This window comes from Thunnus maccoyii, chromosome 24, assembly GCF_910596095.1.
Source record: "Thunnus maccoyii chromosome 24, fThuMac1.1, whole genome shotgun sequence".
Lineage (NCBI taxonomy): Eukaryota > Metazoa > Chordata > Actinopteri > Scombriformes > Scombridae > Thunnus > Thunnus maccoyii.
In genome coordinates, this window is record NC_056556.1 from 19907666 (window position 1) to 19925626 (window position 17961).

Consider the following 17961-nt stretch of genomic DNA (forward strand, 5'->3'; position numbering starts at 1 on the left):
TGAGGTGGCATATTGCAACCAACTGAATACCCCTCCCCACACTCTCCCCTTCCAAGTGTGTGAGAGAACCTACGGTCGCCGTGAAAATCGCGAAAAATGCAAAAGGCCCTCCCCAGAGCCAGTGTTTGGTTTGTCCATTCTGGGCTACTGTAGACACATGACGGTGCAACATGGCGGGCTCCGTAAAAAGGGATCTGCTCTCTATGTAGATATAAAGGGCTCATTCTAAGGTAACAAAAACACAACAATTCTTATTTTCAGGTGATTATACACTAATTAAAACATACTTATGAATATCATATTCCATTTCTGCCAAGTCTGTTCCGCTAGATGCCACTAAATCTTACACAAAGGTCCTTTAATGGGACACAAAAAAGCCTGTCAATCTGAAGTGAGAATACAGTCAAATAGTTTAAACATGTAGAATCTGCCAGTCCCACTATTTTGTGTATGTCTATGTAGAGAACAGGGGGCCAGTAGAAGCAGCGGTGAAGACAGGGCCAGTGTAGAGTCCTGGTCCATCAACAGGAACCTAGGACAAAAGAAAACATGTGAATATAAATGGGCAGAGAATTAATAGGATATTTTATGATTTTATGATATTTTTTAAATGAACGCCTGGTTTGTAAATGATAAGCAGCACAAAGTTTGTGTTAAGTAAAGCCATCGGGACACATTAAGTCTGCGTGGACATGAAGCACAAACAATCTGGCCACTCACATGACAATAAAATTAGACCTATAATAGGACTAAAGACTTAAGTTCAGAGCTTTTTCAGACTTTTATCCTGTGTCTTTTTTTTTTTTTTTTTTTTTACTTCCAATAGGTTGAGCAGGTAGTGTGTGAGGCTTTCACACCCTCTGACATCCCTGTTGGATGTTAATGACTATCTATCTAGGACAGGAAGGAATGGTAAATATTTATGTTGTTATTGACTGATTTTATTTTTATCATAGTTGAAATGATATTAGCTTGATTATTAGTTTTTAGAATTTATAATTGTTTGACATCAGTTGACATAATGTGTTGACATATCAACAACACTGTTACACTAAATATAACAGGAGTCTATCGCCAAGCTAGCAGGTCTGTGAAGCTGAAGGCTTCTGTAGGCATGCTAACATGCTTACAATGAGTTTTTCAATTTCAGCTAACATTCCAAGATGCACTTGAAATGGAAAACACGAAAATAAAAAGGAAAGAAAAGCCTTCTGGCTTTGTAACAATATTACAAAGTTTATTATAAAGTTACAAAAAATAAACATAGTTGGGGTGGCTGTGGCTCAGGAGGTAGAGCAGGGCAGGCGCTTCCATCCCCAGCTCCTCAGAGTTGTCCCTAAGACACCGACAGCGCCTTGCATGGTAGCTCCACCAACATCAGTGTGTGAGTGTGAGTGTGTGAATGAGAGACAAATTGAAAAGCGCTTTTTCCAAAAGGTAGAAAAGCACAATAACAGTGAAGTCCAGTGTTTTCATGATTAAGATTCTACAAAAATGTCATATTTTTTATTTTATGCATAAATAGAGCCATTGTTGTTGATGGTGTCATCCCTGTTTCCTCGCTCTTCCTCTGTTCAGCATTTCAATTTTACATGTTAGCATGATTACATTTGCTAATTAGTACTAAATTACAAAGTACAGCTGAGGGTAGTGGGAGTGTCATTAGTTTTGCATGTATTCAGTCATTAGCCAAAGAAAAGTCAGGGGTCACCAAAGTTATTACAGTTCATGTCTGAACCAAATTTCATGGCGATCCATCTAAAGACCTGAAACTTTATCCATGTTACAAGTCAAGTCAGATTTTATTTATACAACCCAAAATCACAAATCACAAAATTGTCTCAGGGGCTTTACAATCTGTAAAGCATAAAACATCCCCTGTCTTAAAAGATTACCTCTCCCAGAGCCTGCAGGGCAACTGTAGCTGCCATGGCCTTGGCATGTTTCTTATTGGGACTAGCTGTCTGAGGTTGGTAGTCCACACCATTCACTGTGACCTGGAGACAACACAACATCGATGGATGATCAAATGTCAGAATTTAAGCATTACAGGATAGAATAAATAAAATCAGCATGTGAATGAGAACAAAAAATCCGTCTAGCTCACTGATGTTGTTAGAAACTCAGATCCAAACTGGGTTGGGTTTCCAGTTATATACAGTGAGATAGGAGTATTCAGGGAAACAGTAAAAACAGACAGAAAGCGTATCTTCACTGCGCTCATTGACTGGCTTTTTGGGCCATTGGCTTGATCTGAATCTGATCAAACAGACTTAGAAAGTTAATAGTGTCCCAATTTTTTTTCCAAGATAAGCAAAATATGAACAGAGTGAATCAGATGTAACACCTTCATTTTGCACAGACAAAGACATTTAGATATATACAGTGCAAATACAAAAAAATATTATAGCTGCAAATTAAACATGGTCATTTGCAGTCTTTTGTCAGTCCAAGGTTAGGTGGTCTGATCTTGCAGTGTATTACAGAGCCTGCCTGACTCATTTTAATGCTCTGAGGACAGTGTAAATATCTTAGTATAAAATACTCTTTGCCTCCAACTGAATTTAGCAATATTTTTTTCCAACAATATAAGTTCCAACACTTATTATTCTAAAAACATCTAATTTTGTTCAAGAGTCGGGCAACATATGTACTGAAAGTGCCTTTCAGTGATTTCGGGATTATTTTTGTCAGGTGAAGTAAGAAAGAAAAACAAAATTAAAGCCACGAGAATTTCTTCAAATCAGATGTAGCAGAACTCAGATGAAGCAGTGAGATGAAAAGATGCAGAAGCTTTTAGCAGTGAGGACAAACTTAAAACGTCAAAAACTAAATGAAAAGGAGCAAGACTGATGCACAGAATCAACATGACCCACCTTGAAGAGGAAATTCTTGCGGTGGTCAGGACCGCTGTGATGGACCATGACAAAGTCTGGCTGCATTATCCGTCTTTTATTGCACAACTCAATGAGAGCAGACACCGGGTGCTTCCCTGTACACAGATAAAAGGGCATAATGAGATGAAGGGGCCAGTGACAGCCTACTGAGCCACATAATTTGCATCCAGAGTGGCTATCTATATTAATAAAAAATGTAATTCTAATACATGTAATTATCAATTTGATTATTGTAAAAGTTGATATTGTTTATTGTTTTTTCCACTTTGTACATGTATTATTTCTATAAAGATTTAGTGAGGGTGCAGATTGCAACCAATCTACATATGGAGTACAGTGTGAAGGTTATAGCTATGCAACTTTTGCAAGACAATATTCATTTTTATTATCACTGAACATGCTGTGATTGTGCCTGCTGTGTATGTGTTACCCATCAGATCCTTGGTGACCACCAGTCCTCCTGTCTGTTTCTGTGGCTTCTCTCCTTCAGCAACTAGTCCTGAAACACACAAAAATCATCATCATCATCACCATCATTAGCATTAGTGCCATTATTCTCATGATCAATATAAAGCAGTCTCCCTAAAGAATAGTGTGTATCAGTCAGAATGATTGGGTGGAATTTGTACAGTGACAGCAATGTGATACCAGTATTTTCCACTGTATCAGGCACATTTGCAGCTTCACAGTAGTGAGAGGAACTTGTTTAACTTTAGAAAATTGTATTAAGCAGACACCTGTATTTTGACAGTAATTGAAGTATCTTCCTGTTGGCTGGTGGGGTAGAAATGTTAAAACAGTTTTGGTTTTACTGAGGCCAAAATGTCTTTAGCAATGCCCACCACCAGAATTTATTTTTGGCAGATGAAACTCCAGCATTTCAAGGTCAAAGGATAATAGGCTCTTCTGTTCCACCTTTCCCTTTTCCCAACAGGTACTGAAGAAAGTACTGATGAGTCACTGGAACAGGTCTGGAGGAGCTATGACAGTCATATGGATACTGGTATGTAAGCACAGCTCAGGATCCAGAGTAGGGATGTCTACTAGTTTCGGTTAATTTTGCTTTTGGCAGACCGACAACCATTAACTGGTGATTAACCAGTTAAATTTTGAGAAAAGTTGTGATGTAGCTTTCATTTGTGAGAGCTGTCCAACAGTCAGTGGTCAGAGCTAGCTTGTCTTCCCTGGTTAGCTTGACTTTTAGCTCATCCTTCTTCTCCTCAAAGTGTGTTTCAATGCGTTTAGTCACAATAACTCTCAATGGCACAACGTACTCGGGCTCAAGGTACCAAACTAGCTCTTTCAATCCCTCACCCTCTACCACACAGATTGACAGCATATCTCAATCATTCAGCACACCAACTGGGTGATGGCCTCGGACCGGCGTGCACAGGCACTGACCTTGGTCCGAGTACCACATTAAGAACAAGCTCCCTAACCCTTGGACATGGCAGCTGGGTGCTTGTTCCTAATGTGGTACAGCATAATGCTAGTACCGTATTGACCCATATATAAGGCAACCCTGGTAATAAGACGACCCCCCCAAATTTTCTAACAACTGTTTTTGCAAAAATTACGTTACTTTTTGAATATAACTTGCATCATAATATAGTTACATATTCACACACTCTCCTACCAGGCTCTTGGAAGTGGTCAAAAATTATTTTCTCCAGCAGCTATCATTTATAAGACTGCCTGTTTGTCTTTCTGAGCTCCTTATCATCTGTGACAGTGGTATTTGACAGCTTGACATATTCTATTTCTGCAGTAGAGATGTCAGAAGATGATTTGGACCCATTTTCACTCATCATGAATTTATTTCCTCTGCGGCAGAAGAATGCTACACAAGCCAGGTTAAACTGGACTTATGAAACACTTTTTAGGGCTGACTGACCCTGACACACTCACAATAAGCAGACTTTAATACACTTGCTAGCCTAGCAACATTAAGGCTACAAACAACCCATAATGCAACACTCACAGTGTGTAGGAGTCAGTTTTACACTCCTGTACATTATCCATTCAAAATTATGTTGTGAACACGTAACTGTCTAGCCCTTAGTGGAGTGTGTATGCAAATTAACCTATAGAACGACATGCATAACTGGTCAAAAATATTCTCAGCGGTTAACCAGTTAATGGATTGACATCCCTAATTCAGAGGTGAAGCTATTGAGTTTTGCCTTCACTATGCTCTCTTTGTAAAACGTATGTAGTCTGTAGCAAGCTGTAGACCACAGACAATTTGAGCTGCAGAAAAATTCTTGATTATCAAAAGCTGGATCACTGGGCTGTTGCTCTAGTATTCTGTGGCTTCAGACCTTTGCGGTCGACTTTAAAGTCGATAATGATTGGCTCCACAGTGCCCTCACGGTTCCTCCCGAGGCCCTCTCCCGTCTTCCAGCCCATCTTTCTCATCAGGAACTCCCCAACACCCCCGGAGACTGGTGCTGCCCTGAGGAACTGGTCCTAAGCGAGACACAAACAGGCACAGTGAGACAGAGGGAGGGGAAGAATGGAGGGAAGAAAGAAAAAAAGACTATCGGTAGGAGTTGTCAAATGGAGAGTTATGATAATGAGGGGAAAAAAAGGATGACTTATGCATTGGTGGAAAATCCCATCCTGTTAACAGTTATCTCCATCCCCTTCTTGCCCTGGAAAAAGAGAGGGGGCCCATGATGGGGACCCCAACCCTAATACACAGAGGAATTCCTACAAGTTCCCCACAAACCACACCACAACAGAAATCAGACCACACTTAACCAGATAAGACACATCTGAACTAACAGCCTGTGCCACACTGGTCTGAGCCGTGCCGATTATTCACCACCTGTAATCCCCACAAAAAACAAAAAGCATGCTTTAGGATTACAGTTGGCAAGTGTGTGTATGCAGACACACAAATATCAATCAGCCAAACAATCAATTTTATTTAAAGTGCAGAATCTCCATGCAGCACAGTCCCAATACACTTCACAATTAAAGAGAATACATAGGACAAAACATACAGCAACCAATTTATATTAATAAAAATTAAAATAAAACAACCGCATTAAAAACATCAATGTTATGGAGTCAGGGGTCAGGTGTGCAGAGTCAGGTCACCAGCTGCCAGCCATCATCATCATCCTGCTCTGCTTCAAATACCTGGTTCCAACCTCAACACTCCGCCAGATCGTAGACTCAGTTACACTTGTTCCCTGGCCTGACTCCTGCCTCCGTCTCCCTCCTGTTCTGCTTGGAACCTACTCAGGATCATCTCAGTTCCCCCAAGCCCTGCGGACTCACCCTGCCCTGCTTCACTCTGCCAATTCCTCTGCTCTGCCCTGCTCAGCTCCCTGCTCCTGTCTTAGCCTCAGATTCCGGCTGTCAGCTTCAACCCCTGGTTCCTCCTCTCCCAGCCTCTGCCTCCATCTGGCCACAAAGACTCTGCTGCTCCTTTTTTCTCCTCAACATCCAGTTGTTAATAAAATCTTTCTGATTCCAATTCCTCACCTCTGCCTCTGTGTTCTGCACCTTGGGTTCTCTGTACTATCCTGTAATGGTTACGGTTGTGAGTAGCATTCTTCAGATGCTTGGTTAAGACTGGTGACAAGGTTCATAAATTCCACTGATCTAGAATCTGAATAGTCATTTACATGCAAGTTTAAATCACCCAGTAAAATTACTCTTACCATATTAACCAGGAGCAATTGACTAGCATTCAGACAACTAAGACAGAAAATTAGGATTGTGCTTTGGAGATCTATAAACACTAATGCAAGACTGTGTTGTTGAGTTCTGACAACCATGGCTAAATTTTCAAAGGATGATAAATCTCTGAAAGTGCATTCAATGCAGGTGACCAAGTCAGAAAAGATGGTTGCTATTCCACCCCCTTTCTTGCCGTGTCTAGCAGAAAATAAAAAGCTATAGTCCTGGGGAGAAGCATCAATAAGTGTCGCTAAGGCAGTAGACTAGAGCCAACATTCAGCAAGTAATAGAAAATGCAGACCATATTGAGAAATAAAATCACAAATATAAAAACTCTTATTAGTGAGCGATCTAATGTTCAACAATACAAACTTCAAATCATCTGAGGAGGACATGGAAGGTGCAGAATCAAACTTCTTCAAGCTGATTTTGCAAGTTGTTTGTCCTTTCTTTGATGTACAGTGTAGGCACTAGCTTGAGTTCTATTACGTAGGACAGGTATGTTGTGGTGGAGGTCACTGTGTGTAAACTGGGAGGGGCCATGCTCAGGTAGATATGGCACGGATGTGGTAGGAGACAGGAAACACAATTAACCAGAGATGCAATTACCTGAGTAGAACACTTCTCTACCACAGTAGAGTATCAGGGGGCAAAAAAGGTGGAGATATTACCTAGCAGGAAGTGAGAACCTATTTTGCTGGGGTGGACACCATCATGTGCAAAAAGGAAGGGTCTGGCCCAGAACAAGTTAAAAGTGTCAACAAAAATGATGCAAACAGCATTATAGTAGACTTTAAACCATTCATGAATGGAGAACAATCTGGACCAATGCTCCATCCCCTTTGCAGTGAATGGGAAGAGGGCCAGAGATCAGGTCAGAGAAGTCGGATTTTAACTCCTCAGATTCACAGTGACCCACATCATTTGTTCCCACATGGATAACCCACAGTATCGCTTGGGATGTCTGTCCAGAATTGTTGGAAATATCTGCTGCAGTCCTTGCACACTGACACCCGGAAAGCACACAGTCTTTGAGTTGCAGAGAGACCCAGGCAGGGCAATGTCCCGTACTACAGAGTCTCCAACAACCAGAGTGGTGATAGTGGGGTCCATGATGTCCGTGGGTGGATGTGGCGGTTGAGGGATAGGAAAACAGTTTGATCCCAAGTTTGCAGAAGTTTTTGGGTGAGTGCAGGGAGGCTGAAAAGATGGTCTCAGAGGCAGTCTTGGAGGGGACTGTCGAGATGCAGTTACCTCCTAGCACCTTCCACCTCATGGCTGATGCTGGCTCTCAGTGACATCTCTGTCACCAGCAGGACACTTCAAGGGAGAGAAGCAATTAGTGGTTGGCAGGGATAATTGGACGGTCTGCCTCTCCTCCCTGACCTGTGCTTGAGCACTACCTGAGTCCATGGAGTATATGGTTGAGGAGTGGAGCAGCTGCCAGAGGCAGAACTGTTCCAAGCAATGGTGGTGTCCATGATCTCAGAGGGCCTATGACAGTGGTGAGACCATGGGCCAGTGTTGTCGAGAGTTTCATTACCATAAGTTGGGGAGTTCAGGACTGAAATATGGTTAGCCTGGGCTGTAGCAGTCTTAATGTAGTTAGAGAGCATAGCTTCTTTCTTTCTAAGCTCTTCTGAAATCCGCTGGATGTCCTCTTTTAGGCAGCCAATATGTTTGTTGGCCTTACTGATCAGAGCAATATTGGGACAGTCAGTGGTACATGGCAAATCAACATGAGCCATTTTGTGAATTTGTGAAGAATCACAGAAATATGTCAAAAAATAAAATAATGATCAGCAAGTAGAATAATCCAGTAAAATCCACTCAGAGTAATCCACAAAGAAAGAAAAAAGACCACAATCCATTTACAATATGTATGTATACATATTGTCATGACTCTTGATAGCCAACGGTCACTTGCAGATCATGTAACACAAACATTTACATTTCTCTATTCATAATATGCATATCACCTATCATTTACAACAATGTTTATATACATAGTAGTTAAGGATACAACAGTATAACCCTGAACAGGAGAAAAGTTTGAAAATAAATCTTGGCCCAATTTAGTGGGGCAAGGAACATATAAGTCAGGGGTTTTAAGAGTGTGGGCAGCTGCTCAGACAAAATTTTGACGTGTTTATCAGCAGGCCACCAAACTACAGTAAGGAACTTGTGTCTAGCCTTGGATAATGAACTGTCGTTCTCAGCAAACATGGCCGCAAGTAGCTTGCTCCTGTGGATTCCTCCTGTAAAAAAAACATCAGGAGGATTTTCCCCTTTCTTACTAGGGAGGCAGCCCAGGTCATTCTGGCTCTTGCCATCTCCCACCTGGACCATAAAAGTCAGCCACCAGCCCTGCATGCAGCTAATCCTAGTTACTGCCCATCTCCTATCTTTTCAGCCTACATTTCCACATCCCATGAGAGCAGTTACTAATGTCTTATTTCAAATGCTCCTTTTGATGTTTGGACCGGGGGGTCTGCATCATAAAATGTTTTATAACTTTTTTCATTGGTCAGGTTGTGCATAGGTGTGAAATTGGCAGAGCTTCAAGTACTCAAAGTACATTCAAATTCTTCTCCCTACATTTCTATTCTTGCCAGTGTCTATCTTCAGTGCTGATCTTCCCAGAGCATAGAAAAACAATTTTATGCATGTGACGTCATCTCAATTCAAAAACTTTGGGACAAGCAGGTGGGGCCAGGCAGAAAGACATTAAAATTGTGCATGTGCCAGTGGGTCCAAAACAGTAGAGTTTTCATTGCAATGAATGGGCACCATCTCGAAGAGTGAGCCAGCTCAAATAAAACATACATTGTAGCATCTCTGCCTACACATGCAGTGGAGTTCACAGCAACAAGGACCGCAGTACACAGGGGAACTTTTAGGGAGAAAATGGGGAAAAGCTCAAAGAGAATGCAATAAAATCTGTCGATCATTTGATCGAGACCACTCATTGTACCTTACCAGAAAGATCATTTAGTTTTACCTTCTTCAGCCATGCTTGTGGTCCGCTGGTGGATAGTTCCTCCGAGCTGAGGACCTGGGCTCCTGTAGAACCAGTGAAAAGACCAGGAACAGTGTTGGATTGGGCCCATGCATCAACCTATAAAAAATTTAAATATTAAAAAAAAAATTCCATTACATCAGACAATCAAAGAACTGATCACATCTACTAGTATAACTGAGTAGACATTCTGGAAACGTTGTGCAGAGCATCCGATTGAATAGAAAGAAACATACAGCAGAATTGACTACTAACAGCAGAACAGAAGTTTAAAGCTGAGCTTTGGAAATATTAATATTGTAGCTAATCATCACTGAAGCTGCAATGATTAGTCAATTAACTGATTAGCTGATCAACAGAAAATTAATCAGCTATTAACTATTAGATATAACTATTTTGATAATCAATGAATAATTTTGAGAAATTTTTTAAGAAACAATACCAACATTTTCTGGTTCCAGCTTCTTAAATGTGAATATTTCCTGGTTCGTTTAGTCCTCTATGACAGTAAATTGAATATCTTTGGGTTGTGGACTGTTGATTGGAACAAGACAAGACATTTTAGGTTGCAACTTGGGCTTTGGGAAACAATGATCGAAAACTTTCACCATTTTCTGACATTTTAAACCAAACAACTAATCAATTAATTGAGACAAAAATTGAGAGATTAATGGATAATGAGAATAATCATTAGTTGCGGTCCTAATCATCATGTTCCAAAACAGCTGGCTCGAAAAGGAAAAAAAATAGATTGGTTAGTAGATGTAAAAACACTAGAAATAAACTTGTGTACATTGAGAGAAGTGACAGTGAAAGCTGATCCAGACACTCCTCCATAGCCCCCAATACTTATTGTGAAATTTGTTTTTGTTTATAACCTTGCTTTCTATAATTAACAACATAAACAACAACAATAATAACTAGATTTGCAAGCAAGTATGAAGGGGTTAAAACACCCAGTGCAATTTGGAATCAAAGGTGCACCATCACAGAGTCCAAGTTTGCACTAAAACTAATCTCAATAAATAATTTTGCACCTCATTCATGAGTGTTGAAGTATCTCCAGGTTTAGGTACTGTTCTCTGCAACTTTTTTTTACTCTAAAAGGTAAAAAATAAAACTGTACATTAAAAGTACAGAAAACTACAGTACGGGAAAATTTTGAATGTGTAGATTAGTAGGTATTAGTGGAAGTTGTCTTGCCATAGAAATGTCTTCTTCAAATTTGCTTCAACATTGTTTCTCTACTTAAATTATATTATCTATATTTCCTGGTTCAAATATTGGGTTTGAAGCCCTTTTGGCTGTTTTATCACAGGGCAAAACAGGTTCAAATTGGGAAACTCTGCTCCACCTGGGCATCTCCTTTGGTTGATGTGTGACTGGCAGTCACTGGTAAGAGCTCTTCATTAACTTAATGTAAGGGATCCTTATCAAAAATGTTTCTTTATGTTCTGTATTTGTTAAAAAATGATCAGCCCACATACCATTATGAGATTTTTTAAAACCCTCAAATATTTAAATTAGCATCAGCCTTAAAAACCTGTATCAGTATGACTCTAGTAATAATAATCTAATAATGTAATGATTTCCAATAGTTATGTAATATTTTGCCTGAACAAAGCTAGACAGAGTCAATAGCATGGCAGACTCTAAGTGTTGTTACTTTGTTCATTATCTTAATGTTATTTAACTTTTGTGAGTGTATGTATTAATAATGATCGATAAGATATATGTATTATACCTGTTCTTGTGCCCGGCTGAGCATGCAGATGGCGCTGACATCATAGGGATTCTCCGCCAATCGCCTTTGAGCTTTAATCCTCTCGGTTACAGCCTGAGAGATATCCACAGGCTGCAGGGAGAGAGAACAAATGAATGTGAATTTAAAAAATTCAGACTTTACAAGCTGAAAGGCAAAGAGGTAGGTGTCTGCACACTCATCTTACGCCCGGCACAAAGTGGCGCCAAGCGCGACGCAAGTGTCTTTGTTAGTTTAAGACTGATGCAGTTGTCATTTTCCCGTCCAGTGCCCATGTTGTTTAAATAGCAAATGCACTTGCGCCCATCAGAGCACCCATGGGCATGTTGGTCTTAAAATGAGGTGTGGTCAGGCGTATTGTTGGTGCATTGCTATCTTGAGGCAGCAGAGAGCGATTGTGCTATTGACCAACAAAAACCTGGTCTGAAGTCAATGACACAGTGTTTCACTATTATTTTAAGGGCGCATTATCAAGACAGTAATATGCGCCTACATAGGCGGGTGCACAACGCGCGTGCACTCTGCTTTTTACACACACACGGATGTGAAGCAGTGCACAAACATGCAAAAGATTACAAATAAAAGGATTACAATGTGAAAGATTATTATTGTGTAGGCTACATCTTCACTTTTTAAAAAAATAGATGTCATAATGGTTAGCCCTAATATTTATCAGAATTAACTAATCGCAGTAATGACGGATAAAATTGTCTAATTATTTGACCAAATCGTGGCAATACACGTAGGTATTTAAACAGACAAACAACAACAGATCAGACACAGATCAACTTTCCTGCTGCATCAATACATGATGACATGAGGAACACATGAGGAAATAAATGAGGTGAAAACAATGATTCAACTAAAGAAGGAAATAAATCTGTACAGCTTCTAGCTGCTGCCAGCAGCAGGATCAGCACCTTGGAAATAATCCTGATAACTGTGTTGATGATTCTTTTCATGATTAAAATTAATGATTTAATTTTTGAACAATATTTAACAAATATTCTTTAACATTTTTGAGAATAAAGCGATCAGGTTTCCATACTTTCAGCAATTAAAACCTCACTGATTTTACCTGTTATTCCATGACTGAACAAAACGATTTTACAGAAACCAAAGCTGTAATTAAAAAATAAACCTTTTCAAAAATAAAATGAAAATACATTCGCAACAAATTAACAAACAGGACCTTGAACTGGTGGTCTAGGGCCATGGGAGGGTCCAGGAGCAGCAGTGTGCTCGTTATGGATCATGCGCTTTAACTTTGCGCACCAGCAGATCCGATTCTTCTGCAGAGAAGTGTCCCTTCTTACTACTTGGCAAATATGCCATCATAAGAGCAATCAGCCAAGGTGCAAGCACACCATGCTTTTACAGGGAATGGGAGATGATACTCTGATTGGTTTATTGCATGTTACGCCCAAAACACACCCATGATTAATTAAGAGACTATGGACAACCCCTCTGAACCATGCGCCTGGCGCAGCGACCATTTTTCTGCCGTTAAAATAGCAAAAGTGGATTTGGACACACCCTAACTGCACTTGCACCATGCGCTGCAGACCATGCGCTTTAGAACGTTAAAATAGGGCCCTCAGACTTTTGACAGGTTTACAAGCACAGACATGAGTATACAGACTTTTTAAAGCTGAGTTAACAAGTACAAACTTACGATATTAAGATGACAGATATAAAACTCAAACTTGTGTAAATGATGTAAGTATCTTGACTGTGACCTGCATGTGTACAGGAAGTCATGCATAAAGTGGAGAGTTTGTTGCATGCTGAAACACAGATGTTGGGTTATTATGAGCCTGAGTTGAGTTCATTAAAGTAAACACTATTGGTGTAAAGAACGTAGTTTATCTGTGATCCGTACGGATTTCACTCCACTGTTCATCACGCATGTGAACTGCGGATTAACTGCAAAATTTAATGTCTCATTGGAGACAAAGTAAACAAACTGCTGTAAGTAATGGACAGACAGCGTGTTGCTAACAGGGATTTTGAAGAGCAACGACCAAACCAGTGTTACGACCCTATAAAAACAGCTCGCCCATAGAAGGCCCAACATAATTAAAAGTCAGGAGAATTCACCACAATTAAACCACTTTATTAACACAAACAACAACAACTACTAACAAAAGCTGGTGAGCCAGCCAAGAAGAACAAAAAGAAGAGGAGACACGCAGACCAACCTACAAAGGGCCATAGGATCTGGGCTCTCCCCCCTAACCTAAATCCACATAAGAACTAAACCTAACAGAAATAAAGCCACAAAAGAGGACTACCAGACCCACCAAATAAACCAAAAACTAACAAAGACAAAGCTAAAACATAGCAGAACAAACACAAGAACAAAACAGCTGCTGCCAAGGCTGGAAAATGGAGAAGAGAGAGTCACATTCCTGCCCTCTTTATAGGTCCTCCCTCAATTATCAGATCAGGGCCACCTGGGAGAAAGCACACACATGGTAAATAGAATTATTAATTATTATACATATCCCATCCAGCAGGGGAGGAGTATGTAACACCAGCATCTAACGGGTCTGAAGTGACATCTGCAGGTATATTTACACACTGTTTAATGTGCTGCAGCTGAGCAGCTAATTAGCTATCTAGCTGCTGCCTGACGTTAGCAGTGCACTTTTCCCTGGGGGAATGTTTGTCTGGTGGCTCGTTCAACAAGCTAACCTGCAAGACAAGACGTGTGTTCATGTTTGTAAGTTATCATCAAGTCACGCTATTGTTTCCTTCACTACCATGTTTAAAGGGGGAAAGTATCATGCCTCATATTGCACTTTAATTTAACAAATGATTATTGAGTATTAAATGTTTTACAGAATAAATGGAAAACAAAGTTATATTTGTCTCCCTTTTTTTTTTTGCTGATCCGAAAATGCAGGTGAATGTCTGTGAGTGTGTGTTTGTGTGTCTGTGACAAGATGGTGACGTGATCTGGCGTGATGACATCGAGGATTTGGGACGCAGATATGACTATGGGAGGAAGTCACGTCACGCAAGAATCAAGTGGCGGAAGTTAGGCGGTGTCTTGGTTAGACAATAGCAAGATGGCGCTGCCTGGTGGTCGGCGTCTTGCACTCACCCAATTCCGTGTAAAACACACGTGTCTGATGGCGGATAAGGAGTAGTAGTAGTAGTAGTAGTAGTAGTAGTAGTAGTAGTAGTAGTAGACACAGCAGTAGTCCCGAGCGGGACAAACACAAAAACAGTCTAGCGTGGTGAACACAACTAAACAGGCAGCAAACTTTAAATACTACAGCAGGACAAATAGACTCGGCGGTCTGTTAAGTCACACAATAAACAACAGCAATAAAGCTTAAAAGCTAAAAGCTAACAACAGCACTGTGGCTGAAAAGAACACACATTCTAACACTGCCTCTGCCCAGACTTAAGTCTCTTACTTGGTCGCTTCAGAAAGCAAGCAGGGTGTGTGTGTTAAGTCCGTGTTTCGGTCCGGCTTGGTTCCTCGGCTTGGATGTCGACGGTGCCGTATGCGCTGTGCAGGTCTCACAGCAGGGTGATTCTCGGCGCTGTGGCAGAAAAAACAGCAGAGTCGACTCAGTTGAAGAAGAGCGAAGCAGAAGAGTTATCGATGTCTTCGTGAAGAAAATCTGTTTCTTCCTTCTGCAGGAGGTGAGAGAGCTGGTTGCAGCAGTGGTCTCTCTTGGATCCAGGGATGTTGTTTGGGTTAACATGGCAAAGTCTCGTCTCGTCCGGCGGGGGGAGTCTTCAGTGAGGGAAAAAAACACGTGCGTGGGGTACTCCCTTTAGTCAAGCTGACTCACAGAGGGACCAAAGTTTCCACTGGCTCAGTTGAAATGGAAAGGCGTGTTTCTCTGGGTGTCCTCTGGTTTTAAACGGGCGGTGATGTCCTGTCAGTGTCATCATGACGCTCCTCTGCGCAGGAGTGTCTCTGCCAATGAGAGACTGTTGTTGAGACCATTTCCTGTTTAGCACCTAGGTGCGAACTTGGTGCATGTTGGGATATGGAGTTTGTGAGCAGCATCTTGGCGCCGTTCCTTTGTTTCAGGGGAACAAAGGAAAAGAGGCGCCTTGTGGCCAGGCCTCAGGATTTACATGTGGGCCTTTCTTTGTGTGACCCCATGGTTGAGGCACAACAGCACTAACTTGTCCACTTCTACTATCCCTTAACAATACTTGTTCCTACCAGCTAAAACTCCTCCAGCCAACTGCTTGTCCTGCTGTCAGGACAAGCAGCCAGGCCAAAGGCGAGACCCGCTGGAAACGGCCCGGGATTTCCTCTTGCCAGCTGTTATGCCACTGAGAGTATAAACACTGGAGGAACACTTGAACTCCACTTCCAATCTGTAGACATGGCTAACGTAAGGAAGTAACTGCTGTACATATGTTAAACTCTAACTATGCCACACAATCTCAACCTTGCTCAACCGAGCACATTACCAGATCTGAAGAAGACCGCTATGCAACCCAGCATGCTCACCCTTTCCTGCAGAAGAGGGATCAAGGATAATCTCTGTGTCTCATTCATCCTTAAGTGAGTCGACTCTGGTGTTTTCTCAGCAACACCGGCAAGGATCAGCTACTGTGAAACCTGCTGACAGAGGGTGAAGATGCCCCCCCTCCGTCAGCAGCTGAACCAGACCCGAAAGATGGACTGAAACACACCCAACTTGCTTCCTTAAGTGACACAAGTGAGGGGCTAAAGTCTGGGCAGAGGTAGGTTATGAAATTGTGTTATTTTCAGCTTTATTGCTGTTGTTTGTTGTGACATTAACAGACTGTGAGTGCGGTTTTGCTGCTGAGAATACTGTGAAAGTATTATTGCTGTTTGCTGCTTGTCTGGTTGTGTTTATCATGCTAAACTGATCTTAGTTTGTCCAATTGCTTGGACTGCTTTGTGTTAGCTCGCCATCGTGCGTGAGACTGTGGGTTGCATTTTATTTGTTGAAACAGACCACGGCCTAATAAAAGCAAGCACCACTTCTCCTCACAATCGCTGAGATCTTTTGTTCTTTGGTGCTTCCACCTCCTTTCTCCTCTCACTAATCATGCTGCGGCGATCACCCAAATTATAACTAATGATGGTTATGTCAATTAACATATTACGTAAAACATGGTATTGGTAAACAATGGTTGAATGATGATTTGAAAGTTTTGCATTTCTTTGTCATTTGTGTTATTTACATGACTATATGATTTGTTTTATGTATCATCTCAAAATCAGACATTCATATTCTGGATTACGGTATGTTATGTAATGTGATCGCCCATATTATGTTTTTTACTCACCTCCACACCCCGCCAGCCCAGTCAGCCAGTTATATGGCTCTGTTTTACCGCTCACTCAGAGTCCAGCCTCTTATGTTGTTCATATCAGGTGATGAAAAAATCATTATTGGCGTCTGACGCCGACAAGTGAGGAACAGGGGAGAAGTTCAACCTCCATTTTGTAAGCCTACCACTGGCATTCTGTGATGGCATTCTGCCATCTTGCTTAAGTCCATGTTGGTCCATGTTCGTGTTGTGTGCCCTCGTGCAGCTGGGAAAAGCATCTTGTCCTCTCCAAGGAATTATGAGCCACAGCCGGGGCGGCTGTGGCTCAGGAGGTAGAGCGGGTCGTCCACTAATTGGAAGATTGGCGGTTCGATTCCCGGCTCCTCTAGTCCACATGCCGATGTGTCCTTGGGCAAGACACTTAACCCCAAATTGCCCCTGATGGCTGTGCCATCAGTGTATGAATGTGTGTGAATGGTTAGCTTCCTCTGATGGGCAGGTTGGGACCTTGCATGGTAGCCCCTGTACCCATTCAGCGTATGAATGTGTGTGAATGGGTGAATGTGATTCGTAGTGTAAAAAGCGCTTTGAGTGGTCGGAAGACTAGAAAGGCGCTATACAAGTACAGTCCATTTACCATTTACCAAATTATGGACCTGGACTAAATTATAAAGAATTTTGCTTTTGTCTTACTTTGCACCAATATAATTTTTTGAACATTCAACTGGTGGTGTGGTTGAGATTATTTTATTTTAACTAAGTGTTCTTCTTGTGGTTTATGGTCATTTACATCCTGTGTTTGAAACATTACTTGGGGTCATGTGTAGACTTAATACATGCATCCTTTGTGGGGTTTGATATGGTGTCTTACTCAGACTTTGGCTGGGTTAAGTTTGTTCAAACCACTACAATGCATATATACGCTCCTACACGCACACACACACATTTGGTGGGCAGATAACTCAGTTAAGAGCTCAGCTCTGTCCCCAAGTTATCCTGTTGTTAGAGACACATGATAAGCCGGCAGATGGCATTAACCATTGTCTCTGTTCAAGTCTTGCGGTCACCTCCTCTGACCTGATTTCTCACGTGACATATTCCCCCCCATGTGGGTCACGTCCGCCATCTTGCTTCTGCCCTTCCTCTCTCTGTCTCTCTCTCTCTTCTATCTATCTTATTAATTGAAGCATTATTGATTTAAAGTTGATACTGCTAATGTTAATAAACTCTGTTGTGCACTTAAAGAGAAGTTTCCTGTGACTGTTTGCATACATGCTGTGATAGTAGCTTGGTGATAGGGTCAATGC

The 17961-nt window shown here is 41.4% G+C and overlaps 1 protein-coding gene across 2 annotated transcripts in view; it reads right to left on the reverse strand.

Annotated features, from left to right (window-relative positions):
• Nucleotides 1-433: 433 nt before the first annotated feature.
• The window catches only part of LOC121892131 (protein SON), a 53893-nt gene continuing 36365 nt past the window's right edge, over nucleotides 434-17961 (reverse strand). For both annotated transcript variants that reach the window (XM_042404975.1, XM_042404974.1), the window contains exons 14-20: nucleotides 11354-11464; nucleotides 9592-9708; nucleotides 5219-5366; nucleotides 3328-3396; nucleotides 2877-2992; nucleotides 1896-1997; nucleotides 434-532 (exon numbers count right to left, since the gene is read on the reverse strand). In XM_042404975.1, the coding sequence (XP_042260909.1) occupies nucleotides 455-532; nucleotides 1896-1997; nucleotides 2877-2992; nucleotides 3328-3396; nucleotides 5219-5366; nucleotides 9592-9708; nucleotides 11354-11464 (741 nt within the window). In that variant the 3' untranslated portion in view covers nucleotides 434-454. The remainder of the gene's footprint in view (nucleotides 533-1895; nucleotides 1998-2876; nucleotides 2993-3327; nucleotides 3397-5218; nucleotides 5367-9591; nucleotides 9709-11353; nucleotides 11465-17961) is intronic.